At 53.0% G+C, this 17,040-nt stretch overlaps 1 protein-coding gene across 2 annotated transcripts in view; it reads left to right on the top strand.

Moving 5' to 3' along the window:
* Ret (ret proto-oncogene) overlaps positions 1–17,040 on the top strand; it is a 52,448-nt gene that overhangs the window by 26,911 nt on the left and 8,497 nt on the right. For both annotated transcript variants that reach the window (XM_074079475.1, XM_074079476.1), the window contains exons 3-15: positions 485–772; positions 2,804–3,045; positions 4,107–4,302; positions 4,958–5,157; positions 6,953–7,211; positions 9,611–9,736; positions 10,350–10,460; positions 11,082–11,201; positions 11,880–12,136; positions 13,444–13,591; positions 15,285–15,392; positions 16,298–16,512; positions 16,609–16,731. In XM_074079475.1, coding sequence (XP_073935576.1) covers positions 485–772; positions 2,804–3,045; positions 4,107–4,302; positions 4,958–5,157; positions 6,953–7,211; positions 9,611–9,736; positions 10,350–10,460; positions 11,082–11,201; positions 11,880–12,136; positions 13,444–13,591; positions 15,285–15,392; positions 16,298–16,512; positions 16,609–16,731 — 2,393 coding nt within the window. The remainder of the gene's footprint in view (positions 1–484; positions 773–2,803; positions 3,046–4,106; positions 4,303–4,957; positions 5,158–6,952; positions 7,212–9,610; positions 9,737–10,349; positions 10,461–11,081; positions 11,202–11,879; positions 12,137–13,443; positions 13,592–15,284; positions 15,393–16,297; positions 16,513–16,608; positions 16,732–17,040) is intronic.

The following is a 17,040-nucleotide window of genomic DNA, read 5'->3' as shown; positions in this document are numbered from 1 at the left end:
TTAACAATATGCAAAGAAAACTCAGGAATATAGGCAGAGCAGCTGCAAGGAGCAGCAGCCACAAGTCAGGGCCAGGGAGAGCCTTTGCCCCAGCTCTCACTGAAGCTGCTGTGGTGTCTCCATGGTAGAACTTGCTGGAAATCCCCCCTCTTGGTGCTGGGGAAGTCTACCTGGTGGAGTTTGTAGTGGCAGGGAGTACAGTTGGTCACCGCATGCTGCAGAAGCCAACCCTAAGAACACAGCCATGGGTGGGAGAGAACATTAGACCCAGTCACTAATGAGGGCATTTGAGCTGAGATGGGTGAGGGGCACTGGTGCTCCAGGCCTCAGGAACCTGCAGCAGAGATGGGGAGGTAGCAGCTGGGCTGGAGAGCCCAGCAGAGCTCTATGGACTACAGGGCTGTGAATCCCAGAGCTCTAGCCCATCCCCATTTCCCACACCCTGGCAGGTGTGGCAGGGTCTTGCTTTCTTCTCTCTCTGCAGATGGTGGTTTCCCCCTGCTCACCATCTTCCTCCAGGTCTTCCTGTCATCCTTGCCCCTACGTGAAGGCGAGTGCCAGTGGCCGGGCTGTGCCCGCGTGTACTTCTCCTTCATCAACACCTCCTTCCCAGCTTGCAGCTCCCTCACACCCCGGGAGCTCTGCTTCCCAGATACAAGCCTCTCCTTCCGCATCCGGGAGAACAGGCCCCCTGGCACCTTCCACCAATTCCGCCTGCTGCCCATGCAGTTCCTCTGCCCCAACATCAGCGTGGCCTACAGGCTTCTGCAGGGTGAGTACCATCCTTATGAGGCCATTCCTCTGTGCCTGCTGCATGCTAGGTACAGCACTATGAACCCTTCACATGAACCATCTGGTTTGTTCTTCACTACCATTTAATATTCCAGAAATATCTCTTGGTTGCCTGCCATGGATCAAGTACTGTTCTAGGAGCTAAGGATGAAAATTGTGAATACATAGGGTGGCATCCAGCCTGCCTGGAGCTTCCATTCCTCTGGGGGATGGAGCCCACAAATGTGTCAAGGAAATCAGGCTGCCTCTGGAAGGAGTGAGATAGAAAGAAAAGCTGGGAGAGTAGGGAGTGGAGAATGGTGGAGACTATTGTCTTCAATTGGGTGGTCAGGGCAGCTTGGAGTGCCCATCAAAGCTGAGTTGGCGCCAGGTGGGCAGATCTAGCCCCTTGGAGGGTGCCAGTGTGGGACCTCTGTGGCTGACTGCAGTGAGCTACGAGGGAAAGTAGAAGACAACAGGGGCAGGTAGTTCCAGGTCTAGGAACAACTTTCAGGACTGTGCATCCTGAGGGACATGGGGACATGGAAGACTTGGAGGAAAGGGTGTTGATAGGACTTGACTTGCCCTTATAAGTATTAGGCAGACTTCTGTGTTGGACATGATTTGGGGTCAGAAGTGTAGGGTGGAAGCAGGGAGACAGTCAGAAGGCTTCGGGAGAGACCCCTGAGTGCAAGGACAGGACTGAAAACTGAGGGCCATGAGAAGCAAGAACTTCCTGGCACACTCTGATAGGAGACCAGCTTAGGCATGGAACTCAGTGGGGTCAGCATTAAGTGCAGCCTGGGTTCACACCACGTGCACAGAACGCAAACCTGGTGATGTGCTGAAAATCTAAATTCAGGAGGAAAGGCTGTCGCTCCCACTCCCACAGCGCTCTCTTCCTCCCTAGGACAGGCGTAGGTGACTTTGAACCAGGTGGTAGCAAAGCAGTGGTTTTGCATTCTGTCCCTTTTCAGTAAAAATTGTAGAAGTTTTGTTTAGCGTTTTTTGTAATCATAAAATGTGAGGGAAAGAGCCAATGAGAAGCATTTCCCACATGTGCAGTCTCAGTTTTTGAGTCATTTCTGAAGTCCCTGTCCTGTGAGTCATTTTGTAGAGCTTGTCGCAGTGCCAGGCATGGAGCCAGCTGCCTGCTGGAGAGGAAACTAGGGCAGGAGAGAAAAAAATGACTGGTCTCAGATTACACAAGAAAGGTATACAGCAGAGATGGGAACCTCACATTCTGAAGTACCTACATGTTAATGTCAAATCGTACACCAAATGTCCCCTGCATTTTGTGTGTGTGTGTGTGTGTGTGTGTGTGTGTGTGTGTCTGTGTCTGTGTGTAGTACTGGGGCTTGAACTCGGGACCTTTACCTTAAGCCACTCCAAGAGCCCTATTTTTGTGAAGGGTTTTTCGAGATAGGGTCTCGTGAACTATTTGCCCAGATGGGCTTCGAACCATGATCCTCCTGATCTCTGCTTCCTGAGTAGCTAGGATTATAGGCTTGAGCCACCGGCACCCGGCCACTACATTCATTTTCAAGTGGTAGAACTGTGGTTTTATTTTTCACATTTCCTAAAATGAGCAAATATTGCTTCTGTGGTTTAAAATTTTGCTAACATTAAAAAAAAAAAAAAGCCAATGTTCAGAGTGGCTCTCTGGGCCTGCAGGTGACCTGGAGCCATGGCTCCCCATACAAACCCATTCTAAGTAGAGGCTGGGGTGGCGGGGTGGTGCTCAGGCCCTCCCTAGGTAATCAGGGGAGAGGACCCTGAAACAGGCCTTCTGGTCCCCAACCTGCCCATCAGCATGAGTGAGGGCTGTAGTCACAAAAAAGCAAGTGAGCACACATTATCACAAACCTGTGCTTGGAGGTGCTAGTCACCCTCTCCAGGTGGGACACACTGGGGTCCAGCTATTACTGCAGAGCTACCTCCCAGTCTGCCACCCCAGGTGGGCCTCTGGGGAAGGCAGCTTCCTCAGTTCCCTACCGGTGGTCACACTGTTTCCCTGTCTGCTCCGTGGCAGGTGAGAGTCTGCCCTTCCGCTGTGCTCCCGACAGCCTGGAGGTGAGCACACGCTGGGCCCTGGACCGCGAGCAGCAGGAGAAGTATGAGCTGGTGGCCGAGTGCACAGTACACACTGGTGCGCGTGAGGAGAAGGTGATGGTGCCCTTCCCGGTGACCGTGTACGATGAGGACGACTCAGCACCCACCTTCCCTGGGGGTGTGGATTCCACCAACGCGGTGGTGGAGTTCAAGCGAAAGGAGGTGCTTTTGTCTTATGTCTATCTGAATGATGTCTGTCTCTGCCTGCAATTTCTTCCTTGGTCTGTTTAGTCGGCTGGCTAGTCATCCAACCATGTCTGTTCCTTGGTTCATTTGTGCCTCCGTTTGTCGGGCTGCCTGCCTGCCAGCAGCCAGTTGGGCCCTGGATGCCCGGCCTGTGTCTTTCGGGCTGTCTGTCCCAGGGAGTGTCAGGAGTACACCTTGGCTCACCTGTGCCACTGCATGCCTGAGCAGCGCGATGCCTCTCCAAGGAGGCATCTGCCAGGACGCAGGCAGCCAGACTTCACCAGAGAGCCTTCGAAGTTCAGGGAGAGGAGAGGTGCTGGAGAGAGACAGAGAGGCGGATCCCATCCCTTGGGGATCTCCCGGCGCTCCCGGCCCCGCCCATCTCTGGCCTGCGCAGGTGAAGCGCGACCGCCACCTGCTGGGCATAGGTCCATCCTGCAGCCCGCTCTGCTCTTCGGACCAATGGAAATGGGGGAGAGGTGGTAACCACCTGCTTCTCTGGGTCCTCTAGGTGCAGGTTTGCTAGAGGTGTGCGGGGAGAGGGCGGTCTGGGACCAGAGGAAAGCACACCTCTGGGCAGCCTTGGGGTGACAACAGGAAGCGTGGTGATCAGGGAACGAGGTCCCCTTTGGTTTTGCTCACAACCCTTTCCCACATGTGTACCGAAAATATTTGGGGAAGGAGTGTTCTGTTGTACGTGTGGGTTTGGGTTCCTGTTCTAACATCTGTCACTGCATATCTTCGCCCTGGGGGCCCATGTTCCTCAGGAGAGTGAGGGTTCTCCTACAGTGTGGGGACCTGGATGAGACCTGTCAGCACAACACCTGAGCACTTGCTGTGATTCTCCTCATGGGAGGTCACCTGTTGCACAGGTGAGGCACAGTGACTCTTGGAAGGTGACTGGGACCAGCTGGCAGGTGGTCCGTCTGTCCCCAGAGCTGGTTCTGACAGTGCACACCTGATCCCCCTGTGGGCTGTGCTGGGTCATGTGGCCTCCCCAGGGCACCTGCTCTGACTGGTGCTCCTGCATCCCACAGGGCACTGTGGTAGCCACACTGCGTGTGTTCGACGCGGATGTGGTACCGGCATCTGGGGAGCTGTTGAGGCGGTACACAAGCACGCTGCTCCCCGGGGACCCTTGGGCCCAGCAGACCTTCCGGGTGGAGCACGCGCCGAACGAGACCTTGGCCCAGGCCAACACCAGCTTCGTGCGGGCAACTGTGCATGACTACAGTAAGGGGCTGGTGGTGTGGTATCTTCCCGGACCTGCAGGCTGGCTGAGCTTCTATGTGACCACACAACCCTATACACCACACATGCACACATACTCCGCACCACAAACTAACCCCAGACACGTCGTATACCACATACGCCAAAATACACTATACCACATGCATCCCCATACCACACACAGACTATACAGAAACGCAGCATGCAACCTGTGTCACAAACACCCTGTACACAAACCTCATTTCTATATGCCACCTGTATACACATACCCCATAAATACACACATGCACACATAACATATGCATATCACCTAATTACAGAATACACCACATACCACATACACCCCCCCACGCCACACAAACACTTTAGACAGCACGCACACCATGTGCATGCACACATACATGCATGCACACGTGCACACACCTAGGCTGTCTCAGCTGAGACACCTTCTCTGAGACTCAGCTCAGCAGGATGGCCAGCCTTTAAATAGTGGTTCTAACTTAGGGCTGACCATCAGACCTGTTATCTGAGCATGCGTGTGAGAAAGTAGGTATTTGCATGTGTGTGCAGGGCTGTGTGCCTGGGAGGAGATGTGGCATGGGGGAGCAATCCTGGACTACAGCAGTTCAGTTGTCATCACTGTGCCCCATCCCCACAGAGCTGGTTCTCAACCGGAGCCTCCCCATCTCAGAGAGCCGAATCCTGCAGCTGGCTGTGCTGGTCAATGACTCAGACTTCCAGGGTCCCGGGGCAGGTGTCCTCCTCCTCCATTTCAATGTGTCTGTGTTGCCCATTAGCCTGCACCTGCCCAGCACCTACTCCTTCTCCGTGAGTAGGAGGGCCCATCGTTATGCCCAGGTGAGCCATAGCCCACTGCTTGCCTAGACCTGGGAAGTGTCCAAGGGTGGGACTCTCCTTTTAGCAGATTATAGGCAGGCTGGGGGATGGATGACGCCCTTCCCCAGGTCACCCCATGCAGAGCTGCCCAGGTGGAGCTGTTGACACAGGGGCAAGGAGGCAGTAGCCTGGGTGTCAGAAGAGGCCCAGGGGTGCTCCTCTAAGAATCTTAAGCCCCTCTACTTTTGTCATTTCATCCAGGAGAACCCCCACCCCCTCTTCAGAGCTTGTTGAGCCCCTTGGCACCTGTAAAACCTTTTTTTTTGCACTAACATAAAATCAATGCTGGGTATATATGTATATGGCTACTTGGAAAGATGTTGCTGGTGGATTACTCAGTGGTAAAATGGTTTGTAGAACCATTGGTCTCTGGTGACTCCATTTAGACAACAGCAAATCTTCATTGATGAGAATTTGCAAGCATGCAACAGACTGCCCTTAACAGTGGTGCCCTCTGGTGGGGGGAGGTGGGGCACACTTTTACTTTCTGTAAGTGCATTTAATGTTTTTATAAGCTGTAGAGCACCTGCCTGGCAACTGCAAGGCTTTGAGTTCAAACCCCAGTACCACCAAAAGAAATGTATTTATATTCGTGTTTAGAAAATAATGATTAAATATGGAAAAATAAAGGGCTTTGGGATGTATCTCCATGGTATACTACACAAGGTCCTGGGTTCCATCCCCAGAATCAAAAAACAAAAGGAGAGAGAGAGAGAGAGAGAGAGAGAGAGAGAGAAGCCAGTCATAAATGCTCATTAAAGATGAGGGAAGTTCTTTTTCAAATTTTTAAGTGCTTTTTAAGTTTATCAGCACATATGACTTCACGACTGCAGCATGTAGAACAAATCCTCTTCAGGTTTGGGGCTGCCTCTTCTTGTCCCAGTGGCTTCTTAATTCTTACATTTGGTTCCAGGCCCCCATCCACTCCTGACAACAGCACACAGGGTCCCCACCCTTCGACATGGCCCTGGCCTTCCCCCATAAAAGGCCATGGGGGTAGTAGCAGGTCAAGGATGGGGGCTGACAAGACAAAAGGCCTGAGGAGCCTCAAAGGGGGACTGGAAGGGAGAGGGTGTCACTGGAGGATCTGGCCTTGGGTTCGCTGTGGTTTCTTACCTTCTCCCAGTTTTTAAAATTGTGAATTGAGGCCGGAGACCTTGGATAGTTTTGAGAAGGTGGAAGGAAACATATTTTGTAGGGGAAAGTGAGGTGGTTCAAGAAGCTGGTTTTGTTATGGCATCAGATGTGGCTTGGAGGCACCTGGCTCTGCCCTGGGTACAGCAAAGCTGACCTTAAGGCATGGCTGTGCACCTGCAGACAGCCCCCACCCCACCTCTGGGCTTCACCACTTCTGGAGCTCTTAGCTTCAATGGCCCCTCTTCAGAGCTTGGCATCCCCAGACTCTGTTCCCAAAGTCCCAAGGATGACCCTGGCCTCACGTGGGATGACCACTCTGTGGTAGACACATGGCTGGGATGCAGTGCTCTGACAGATGATTGGGTTCTGGGAGAGGGGCGTTGACCTCTCCTCTCACTTCTAGGAGCACGCACAGCTAGTGACTTGGTGATCTGAGCAGAACCAGGCAGAAGGGTTGAGCAGGTGGGGGTCTGCAGGTTCCCAGGGGGTGAAGGATGGGACATTCAGGAAGGCTGTCTTCCCCAGGCCAAGTTAGGGACCACCCTGGTACTTGGGCAGCCCCAGAGCCTCTCTAGCTACCAGCTTAGCCTTTTGCTGCCACCCTCCCCTCTCCCCCCAGATTGGGAAGGTCTGTGTGGAAAACTGCCAGGAGTTCAGCGGCATTCAGGTCCAGTACAAGCTGCAGCCTTCCAGTGCCAACTGCAGTGCCCTGGGCGTGGTCACCTCAGTCAAGGATACATCTGGAACCCTGTTCGTGAATGACACTGAGGCCCTGCGGCAGCCTGAGTGTGCAGAGCTTCAGTACACAGTGGTGGCCACCGACCGGCAGACTCGCAGGCAGGCCCAGGCCCCATTGCTTGTCACTGTGGAGGGGACACGTAAGTGCCGGATTCCACGGAGGGATGGGGTGAGACTGGGCCTTGGCCTGCTGCCCAAGGCCTCCCTTCCCACATTGAGAATAACAGTACACACTGCACAGCCCGAATGGAAGGATGGTGGAGGCAGTGAGAACCAGTATAAGCCAGAGTGACCATGTACTGAACAGCTCCACTCACATCCCCTTCAACAAATCCTAGACACGTACCTGTTTGGGGGCTGCCAGATAAGACACACAACGAAGTGAGCTTTATCTCGCTCCCTCGTTACTAAGGAACATAACTAGGCCTAACTGAGGGTGACGGGAGGTGCAGAAAGGACACAGGATAGACAGACAGACAGAAAGTTGGGGCCAGATGTGCTGGGTGTTCAGGTGAAGATGCACAACAGCCTCATTGCTTCTTTTCTCTGTTAATCTCTTCTCTTTACTCTGCTCCTTTTCTCTATCTTTTCTTTAAGGCCTTACTCCCTTACAATTCTTTAAAACCTCACTTCTAAAAGGCTTCTTTTCTATTCTTTAAAGTCTCTTTCCTTACACTCGCTCTGTCCTATGTTTTCTCTTAGCTTTTCTTAACATAATCTCTCTTAAAGTCTTTGCCCTCAGACTTGCACTGTCCCATGTTCTCTCTTTTTTTTTTATTTCTTTTATTCATATATGCATACAGTGTTTGGGTCATTTCTCCCCCCTTCTCCCCACCTTCTCCCTTTTCACCTCCCCCTCCCTCTCCCCACCTGCCCCCTCGCTACCAGGCGAAACTATTTTGCCCTTATCTCTAATTTTGTTGAAGAGAGAGTATAAGCAATAATAGGAAGGAACAAGGGTTTTTGCTGGTTGAGATAAGGATAGTTATACAGGGAGTTTACTCACATTGCTTTCCTGTACATATGTGTTACATTCTAAATTAATTCTTCTCGAACTAACCTTTTCTCTAGTTCCTGGTCCCCTTCTCCTATTGGCCTCTGTCGCTTTAAAGTTTCTGCATTAGTTCCTTTGCACTCTAGCTTTCTTAAAATCTTGGTGCTCAGACTTGCACTGTCCTATGTTCTCTTTTGCTTAGCTTTACTAAAGCCTATGTTTAAAGTTCTTGGTGCAGACTTGCACTGTCCCATGTTCTCTCTTTAGCTTTCTTAAAGTCTCAGCCCTCAGACTTGCAGACAAACAACAGTGGCTATTCCCTTGCAAGCTGCCAACGAATTCTGTCAACCCCTCTTTGGCAATTCCCCTTTAGCAATTCTTCAGCAGTTCTTTTCCCTTCAGCAATCTCCATCTAGCAATTTCCCTTCAGCCAAAAACCCCCATCAAAAAACCTCCCTTCATCCAAAAGCCTACCTTCATCAAAAAGCCTTGCATCCTCCTTCAGCTAGGAGGTGGAGCAACGTTTTCTAGGTTCTCCAGGAGGAGCGTGACATTGTAACAGGAGAAACCTGCATTAAACAGTTTAGGAAAAGCAGCTGCTCTGCAGCTTATTCTTGCCCTATTCTGCATCTGGGGCTCTGCCAAATTCAGCCTGCAGAACATTGAGTACAACCATGCTTATGTCCTCATAGGCTTCTCCTACTCCTCTCCCCACAACACAACCCTTGTTAAATTTGAATTTCAGATAAAAGACAAATAATTTTTGGTACAGGTTCAAGTGACCCTAATCTGAAAATCCAAGATGCTTCAAAATCTGAAAGTTTTTGATTGTTAACATGACACCATAAGTGGAAGATTATAGACTTGACCTTGTGGCAAATTGCAAGTCCATTAAAAATACTGTCTAGGGCTGGCAGAGTGACTCAAGTGGTGGAGGGCCTGCCTAGCAAGTGGGATGTCCTGACTTCAAACCCCAGTACTACCAAAAATAATTGTCTAAAATCACCTTCAGCCTGTATGTATAAGGTATATGTTGAAACAACATAAATTTTGTGTTTAGGCTTAGATCCTATCCCTAAGATACTTCATTATGTTTATACAAATAGTCCAAGATCTGAAAACATCTGGAACACTTCTGGTCCCACATATTTCAGATAAGGATCACTCAATCTGTAGAAGTTTGTCCCCTGCAGTATTTGAAAGGCTTCTTGGAAGTCAACGACAAATATGTCCCCTCAATGTTAAGGACAAACATACACAGAACAGCTGTTCACTATTTATCTGAAACTTAGGTGTAACTGGGCATCCTATGTGTCTTTTGTTGTTCCTGGTTGCCCTCACATCTTCCTCCTGTCCTTACTCCCCACAGGAGCTGCCCCACCTGTGACCCTGGTGTCCTATCCCCCATCCAGTATTCTCAGATCACCCCTAAACCTGGGCTTGACCCTCAGGGGCAGCGCGGCGGGAGCTGCCTTGTCTGTGGGTGCTGGCTGGATGCTGGGCTCGGGCCAGCCCCTGTGACCCTGGCTTGTCTGCCACCCCCAGACATTGCCGAGGAGGTAGGCTGCCCCCTGTCCTGCGCAGTCAGCAAGAGGCGGCCTGAGTGTGAGGAGTGCGGCGGCCTGGGTTCTCTGACAGGCAGATGCGAGTGGAGGCAGGGAGATGGCAAAGGTAAGCACCAGGAGCCTGAGGGAGGCCAGTGCTTGTGGCCAGCTGGGGTGAGGGTGGCCTGTAAATATGGGGTCCTGTAGGCCCCATATTTCACTAATCCTTGTCTGCTCCCTTGTGCCTCGTGTGGCTCCAATGCTGGCAAAGAGGGCAGGCAGGATGTGGGGTCATGAGGGCCTTTGTCATCCTAGACCTAGAGCTGGATTTATTCCAGTCTTGGAAAGGTCTGAGCCAAAGTTAAGATGTACAGGGGACAGGGTGGCTCTTTCAGGAGTTCCTAGACCAGAAGGACATGGTCCTGGGGGCACAAGGGTCTCACTGTGAGTGTGACCACCACAAGGATCCCACTTGAGGTAACAGCCTTCAGAAGGTCCCAGCCTCCTTGATGGAAGGCTGTCTGTAGCCCTGGAACTACCCAGCCCCTAGCACTCAGGACCCCTATGCCTAGCATTCCTCAGGGATGCTTCTGCTGGTAGCTGAGAAGTGCGTGCTGTTTCTCTGCTAAAGTCTCAGTTTCCCTTTCCATAGAGAGCAGGGTTGCCTAGGAGGCTGGGGAGCAGTGTAACAGTGGGGGCATTCCTACATGAGGTGACAGCTACTGTGTGTTATGTCACAGGGATCACCAGAAACTTCTCCACCTGCTCCCCCAGCACCAGGACCTGCCCTGATGGCCACTGCGATGCTGTGGAGAGCCAGGACATCAACATCTGCCCCCAGGACTGCCTCCGTAAGCTGCCTGCCTGGCCTGAAGTAGTGGCCTTTAATCAGTGGTCAGGGACAAGCAAGGGGCAGAGAGAGCTCACAGTGGAGAGGCTCGAACCCCCAACCTGCACACAACCAGAGATGCTACATCCATCCATTTAATGCATCAAGCTGGGCTGGGGTATGGCTCAGTGGCAGAGCACCACCCAAAACAAAAACTGCATGATGGTAATTTCACTGAGCATGTGTCAGACAAGCCTCCTAACATTTCACTTGAACAGTGGTTCTGTGCCCCAAACTGTTGGAGTCTGACAGCCCACCCTTCCCAATGGCTCACTCAGGGACCCACCTTCCCTCTCACTCACCCCACCACCCTCCTCTGCTCCTAATGAGTAACCATGTGTAGTGTCTTCCGGGACCTCAGCAGGGACCTGGGAAGACTATGGTTTCCCCTCTCCCTCCCAAGAACAGGTAACCAACTTGGGGACATTGTACTGGGACCCCTGCCCAGCTGGGCAGGGCTTCTGCGTTCCCGGGCACTAAGTGGAGAGGGCCCTTGCTCTCTTGAGACACTGCTCTGTGCAGTGCGGGGACTCTGGGTTGTCAGATCACTCTGGGAGGCTCACTGGGCTACATCTGTCCTCAGGAGGCAGCATTGTTGGGGGGCACGAGCCAGGGGAGCGCCGAGGAATTAGAGCTGGCTACGGCACCTGCAACTGCTTCCCAGAGGAGAAAAAGTGCTTCTGCGAGCCAGAGGACAGCCAGGGTGAGCAGAGGCCTCGACCTATGACCCCATTGGTGCAGCCTTAGATAGAGGCAGGGCCCCTACAGCGTGTCTTTTGGGCCCCAGGTTCTCAAAGAAGAATGGGCCAGAAAAGCAGTCCTTCCTCCAAATAACTTGTCCTCTGGTCAGATGTCCCTGTGCTGGACTCTTGCTGAGCCCTGGTCACCATCTGGCTGGGACCCACTCTCTCCACCAGAGCGTCCAGGCCACCTTCAAGGGCAGCAGGTATAATGGGAGGTTCAGGCCGTCCTGACCACACTGGGGGATGCTTTCCTGCTTGTGGCCAGGGACACTCTCCTGGTATCTGAGTTATCATAGGCCCCTTGGTCCCAGCTCTTAGATCCTTAGTCTAGGGATCCTTAGATCCTTAGAGCTCTTCTCCTACCTTCTCATGAAGAAAATTCCAGACATCTGGAACAGAGGAAAACTTTGACTTCCCTGCCAGCCTTCCAAGATGAGTTGGTGCAGCTGGCATACTGTCTCTGCTGTGTAACCTTGGCAGATGGCTCAACCTCTTTGTGCCTCTGTTTCTACCTGAGAGGATGGTAGCAGTCTAGAGTAGGGAGTACACAGTGCTTGTGCCCAGTTGGTGCTGTTGGCAGGCTCAGGCCTTCACAGTAGCACCCCCTGCTGAAACTTGTTATGGCATCCCTGCCACAGGCCCCCTCTGTGATGAGCTGTGCCGTACGGTAATTGCAGCTGCCGTCCTCTTCTCCTTCATCGTTTCTGTCCTACTGTCTACCTTCTGTATCCACCGCTACCACAAACATGCCCACAAACCACCCATCGCCTCTGCTGAGATGACCTTCTGCCGACCCGCCCAGGCCTTCCCAGTCAGCTACTCCTCATCTGGTGCCCGCCGGCCATCACTGGACTCCATGGAGAACCAGGTCTCTGTGGACACCTTCAAGATCCCGGTGAGGGTCCCCAAGAGGCTTAGGGGTGGGGGTTGGCTTGAAGGAGAGGGCTGCACAGCCTTTCCTGCCTACCCGGAACATCTGTCACCATCCCAATAAACCTCAGGAGGATCCCAACCTTGCCAAGAGCCTTCCAGGGAGGGAGTGAACTGTGGCGCTGGGCAGTTCAGGGTGGTAGCGATGGGTGCTGATTTAGATAGACAAGACTGGGGTCTGGGATGGCCATGAAGCTCTTGGGGAAGGTGGGCTGTCCAGGTAGCTGTGAGCAGAGTCCCCAAGACTGGGGAGGCCAAATAGTAAGGTCCCCCACAAGTCCCTGAGGGTTTTTATCTCAGAAGCCACAGCCCCCAGGGGTAGGAATTCTCACAGGCTGCTCTGTTGGGAAGTTTAGGGGTGAGGGGAAGTGCCAAGGACTGTGATGAGGTGCTGTCCCAGAGGACCAGGGTTTGGTCAGGGCAGTGGCAACACTGGGCAGGGCAAGTGTACCCACATAGAGGGAGTTGAGGCTGAGGGTAGAGAGTAGTCCCAACCAGTGGCCACAGATGATGGTGTCCCTTTCCTTGTGGGTGGCCTGGCCAGCCAGCTAGCATGTGCCATCCAAAGCCAGACTGCCACTGGAGCCTCCTGTCCTGGCCAAGTCTCCCCACACACCATGCACATATCAGAACGTGTGGTCCCTGGCCTGGAGCAGTGAGACCCTCTCAGGCCCTCTCTGTGTTGAGGGAGCCTGGCAGAACCATCATAAGCAGGACCCTGAGACCTACATGCTTTGGGGAGACCTAGAGTGACAGGCTCCTTGTGTGGCGCCAGCACAATGGGGGACGGCTCCTGCAGGCTTTGGTATCTAGAGCTCACATACACCAGCCAGGGTGCATCTGGAAAGGTGTGCAGAGTGCTCATGATGGGCCGTGTGGGTGGGACTTGAGAGGGAGGACACAAGAGGCAGCATGCCCACCAGAGCCCGGGCCAGGGACACACAGACAGAGGCTGGGGCTGCTGGCCGGTCAGTGCAAGCACCCATTGGTACTTAGCAAGCCCTGAACCCCTCACTTGAGAGACAAGGAGTTGAGCCCTGAGTGGGCCAGGGAATGTCAGGCATTGAGATTAGCCCTTCCCCCCAGGGAGACCACATGTCAGTGCTCTCAGGGCTGGTGGTGTCCTCAGCAGAGGAGACATCACCAGTTCTGCTTCATTCCGATCATGGTCAGTTCTCTGCACTCTTGCCCTTACCCCCAAGGCCTTCTTCTTCAACTGTTCTCCTCACATTCTTCTCCCCTCTTTTGTTCCCTCCCTTAACTCCAATGTAGGAGGATCCAAAGTGGGAATTTCCTCGGAAGAACTTGGTTCTTGGGAAAACCCTGGGAGAAGGCGAGTTTGGAAAAGTGGTCAAGGCAACAGCCTTCCGTCTGAAGGGCAGAGCAGGGTACACCACAGTAGCCGTGAAGATGCTGAAAGGTACCCATCCAGACACTGCATGGGCACCTGCAGGGGTCACTGGATGGGGGGCTTCTACTGCAGGACCCCCATTGCTGTTCTGGGACAGCTGCAGTCTGGGTGGCCACAGAGGTCCTGGAGAAGCAGGGGAGGACCTTGCTCTCTTGGACAGTGTTGCTCTCAACTGTGTCAATGAACATCCCAGGACTTAAAACATTTAAAATCCCTTTTTTTTCAAGATCGTTGTTTTGGGTTTTTTGTTGTTGTTGTTGTTTGTTTAGTTTAGTTCTCTAAGACAGGGTCTTGCTATATATCCCAGGTTAACCTTGAACTTGAGATCCTTTTGCCTTCCCCACAGGAGTGCTGAAATTACAGGAATGCATCACCATGCCTGGCTGCACCCTTTGGTTTTGAGCTGTTAGGTGCCCACATCCCAGTCTTCCCCATTCATTCCTCTCAACCAAGGGTCCACTGAGCCCTGGTGAAGAGACCCCCTGTGACCACTGGGCCCCCAACTCCAGCAGTCCCTATGGGCCTTCCTGCTCCTATGACCAGTCATGCCTCAGGTTTGGCTCCCAGTGGGCATGCACACCTGTCCACACACACACAGGTGTGACTCTAGGTAGAGACTATGGCCACACTGGGTGGGTAGCCCTCTGCTGTGGCTGCACTCCTTGTGGACCAAGGGCCTGATGGCAGCCAGGCTATGTGGTAGACAGCTCACGTTGTTGGAGCTCCAAGTCCTAGTGCAGTGGTCAGTGTGCTCTGCACACTGCTCCAGATGCCATACATCAGGTTCAACCCTTGAATTCCTGATACAGCTGAGCACAGTCTTGGCTACCCACACCTGGTCCAAGGGGCCCTGATGCCTTGTCTCCCAGCTGTCCCCTCCCCTCCAGACAAAGGAGATGGTGTGGCACAGCTAAGAAGCTAACCAGGAGAGGTTGTTTAGCCACCAAGGCATGAAGGTCTTGGCATACATAGTGAGAACTCGTAGGACTTAAGGACTTAGGAGACCTTCTGTAAAGTCTGGTCATCTTCACAGTGTGCCAGTTAGGCACTCACATGGAGTGTGGCACTCATTTACAAGTCCCAAACTTGAAGTGCAGTGTGCAGTGAAATGCTAACACTGTCTTAACTCATGTGTGTTAATGTGGGATTTCTGTTACAACTGAGTATGAGCTCCGAGCACACATGTATTTTGGCACATCACAAGTATTAGAGATGCCTAAGGGCTCCAGGCTGTGTCAGGTTCAGCGAACAGGGAGCCTGGGCTGAGTGTATGTGTTCCTCACCTTTCTCCAGGGCTAGTCCCACAAGCAGGTATGTGGGGACATTAAGGAGCCCTCTCACTTTCCAGAAGGATTAAGAAAGGGGGCTCTCTGCAGGCTGCTGTCTTCTAAAGATGAAAACTGTGGGGACATGATGCCTGTACACAAGTAACCCCACCTTGGGACATTTTCCATGGAAAGGTCCTGGTTATGTGGAAGCTTAACTGAGGTTCTTATCCCCCAGGGGCACATGAAGCCCCCATGGGCTGACCCCAAGGACTGCGAAGAACCTCAAGCAGCTGGGTGCCTAGGTCTACCAGTTGATCTGGGCCAGGTGCCTATGAAGGAGGTGATGAACCTGTCTGTTCCCCACTCAGCACGGCCACACAAGGGGCTTCTACAAGGGCCTGTGTGCAGCCTGCTGTGTGTGTGCTGTGTTTCAGAGAACGCCTCCCCAAGTGAGCTGCGGGATCTCCTGTCAGAGTTCAACCTCCTGAAGCAAGTCAACCATCCACATGTCATCAAGCTGTATGGCGCCTGCAGCCAGGACGGTAAGCCAGCTTCAGGGTGGGCTCAGCAGCCACTAGGTGCAGACCAGGAGTTCCAAGCAGCTTCACTCTCCCTCTTCAACCCCTTCTTATTTTCTTCCCTGCTCCATTCTCTCCCCTTCTGGAAGACTGACCTTATGGCTGTCCCCAGCCAGGAGCGTATCTAGCTGCATCCACATTCTGAGCAGGCATTGTCCCATCAGAGGGGTTCAGCCTGTAGCACTCTCTGGGCCTGTCCCGGCTGAGGTCTATGGCGTGACATTCCAGTTGTTAGCACCTGTTCCAGGTGAGCACCTAATGCAGGGAGCTCCAGGCATGAGTGGTGCATCCTGGGCACCTGCAGGGTACTAGGTGTACCATGACCTGCAGGTGAGTATTGTCACCATTTTTCAATAAGGACACAGGAGACTGCACCACCACATCTATTGCTTTTCCAAATCCTCTATGATGCCTGGGTGCTTGTGTGTGTATGCATGTGTATATGTATATTTTTGGGCACTCATGCATGCATATTTCAGGAGTGAAGGTGATAGAACCACCCTAGGGCACAGACTGGAACAGGGAGGTGGCCTGGTGTGGAGATGGACCAAGCTGTCAGACTTGTACAGGTCTTACATGCTGCAGAAGACCAAGGATGTAAAAAAGCATGTGGTCCTAGTAGCAGGGAGCAGTAGCTCCAACACATTTGGAGCACCTCAGAGAAGGTCTCCTTGTACGAGGGAGCTGGAGCCCACATGGGTAGTCTGAGGCAGAGGGCAACTCACTCAAGAACGAGCTAGGCTGCTAGGTCCTCATACTCCAGTCTTTGCCCATCCCCTTGCAGTAGGGTGTTGGAACCTGCAACCTCCCCCTGCCCTCCAGGGCTGGCCTGGTGCCACAGGCCCAGGATTGCCTTTGTCTGCCCCTAGGGCCACTCCTGCTTATTGTGGAGTATGCCAAGTATGGCTCCCTGCGGAGTTTCCTCCGAGACAGCCGCAAGGTGGGACCTGGCTACGTGGGTAGCGGAGGCAGCCGCAATTCCAGCTCACTAGATCATCCAGATGAGCGGGCGCTGACCATGGGTGACCTCATCTCCTTTGCCTGGCAGATCTCAAGGGGCATGCAGTACCTGGCCGAGATGAAGGTGTGTACCTCAGATGCCAGCTGCCCCAGCACATGGGCTCAGCCCCGGCCTGCCACAGAGCCTGGCCTGAGGGCTCCTGCTGTTTTCCTCTTGCAGCTCGTCCATCGGGACTTGGCAGCCAGGAACATCCTGGTTGCTGAGGGGCGGAAGATGAAGATTTCAGATTTTGGTCTGTCCCGGGATGTTTATGAAGAGGATTCCTACGTGAAGAGGAGCAAGGTATCTGGTCCCAGGATGTGCTAGAAAGGGGCTCCTGTATGGGGTGAGGGGGAGTCACAGCTGCACCCACAGGATGGGCTGGCACCCTTAGAATATCTGGAGAAGATGAAGTGAACTTGCAGAGTACTGAAGTTTTCTGGCTCCAGACTCCAAATCCTTCCCCATTCTGGGTCCCCAGAGACCCCATGCAGGCTCTTCTTATGTCTGGCCCTTCCCTTCCCTAAGGCCTCTATGGTGGCTCCTCTTGCTTTTAGTCATTGTCACTTTTCAAGTTTACCTAATGCTTAGGAAATAATTTCCCTCTCCACA

Source organism: Castor canadensis, chromosome 7 (assembly GCF_047511655.1).
Source record: "Castor canadensis chromosome 7, mCasCan1.hap1v2, whole genome shotgun sequence".
Taxonomy (NCBI): domain Eukaryota; kingdom Metazoa; phylum Chordata; class Mammalia; order Rodentia; family Castoridae; genus Castor; species Castor canadensis.
The sequence above is the reverse complement of the archived record's forward strand: the minus strand, read 5'-3'. Positions and strand labels throughout refer to the sequence as shown.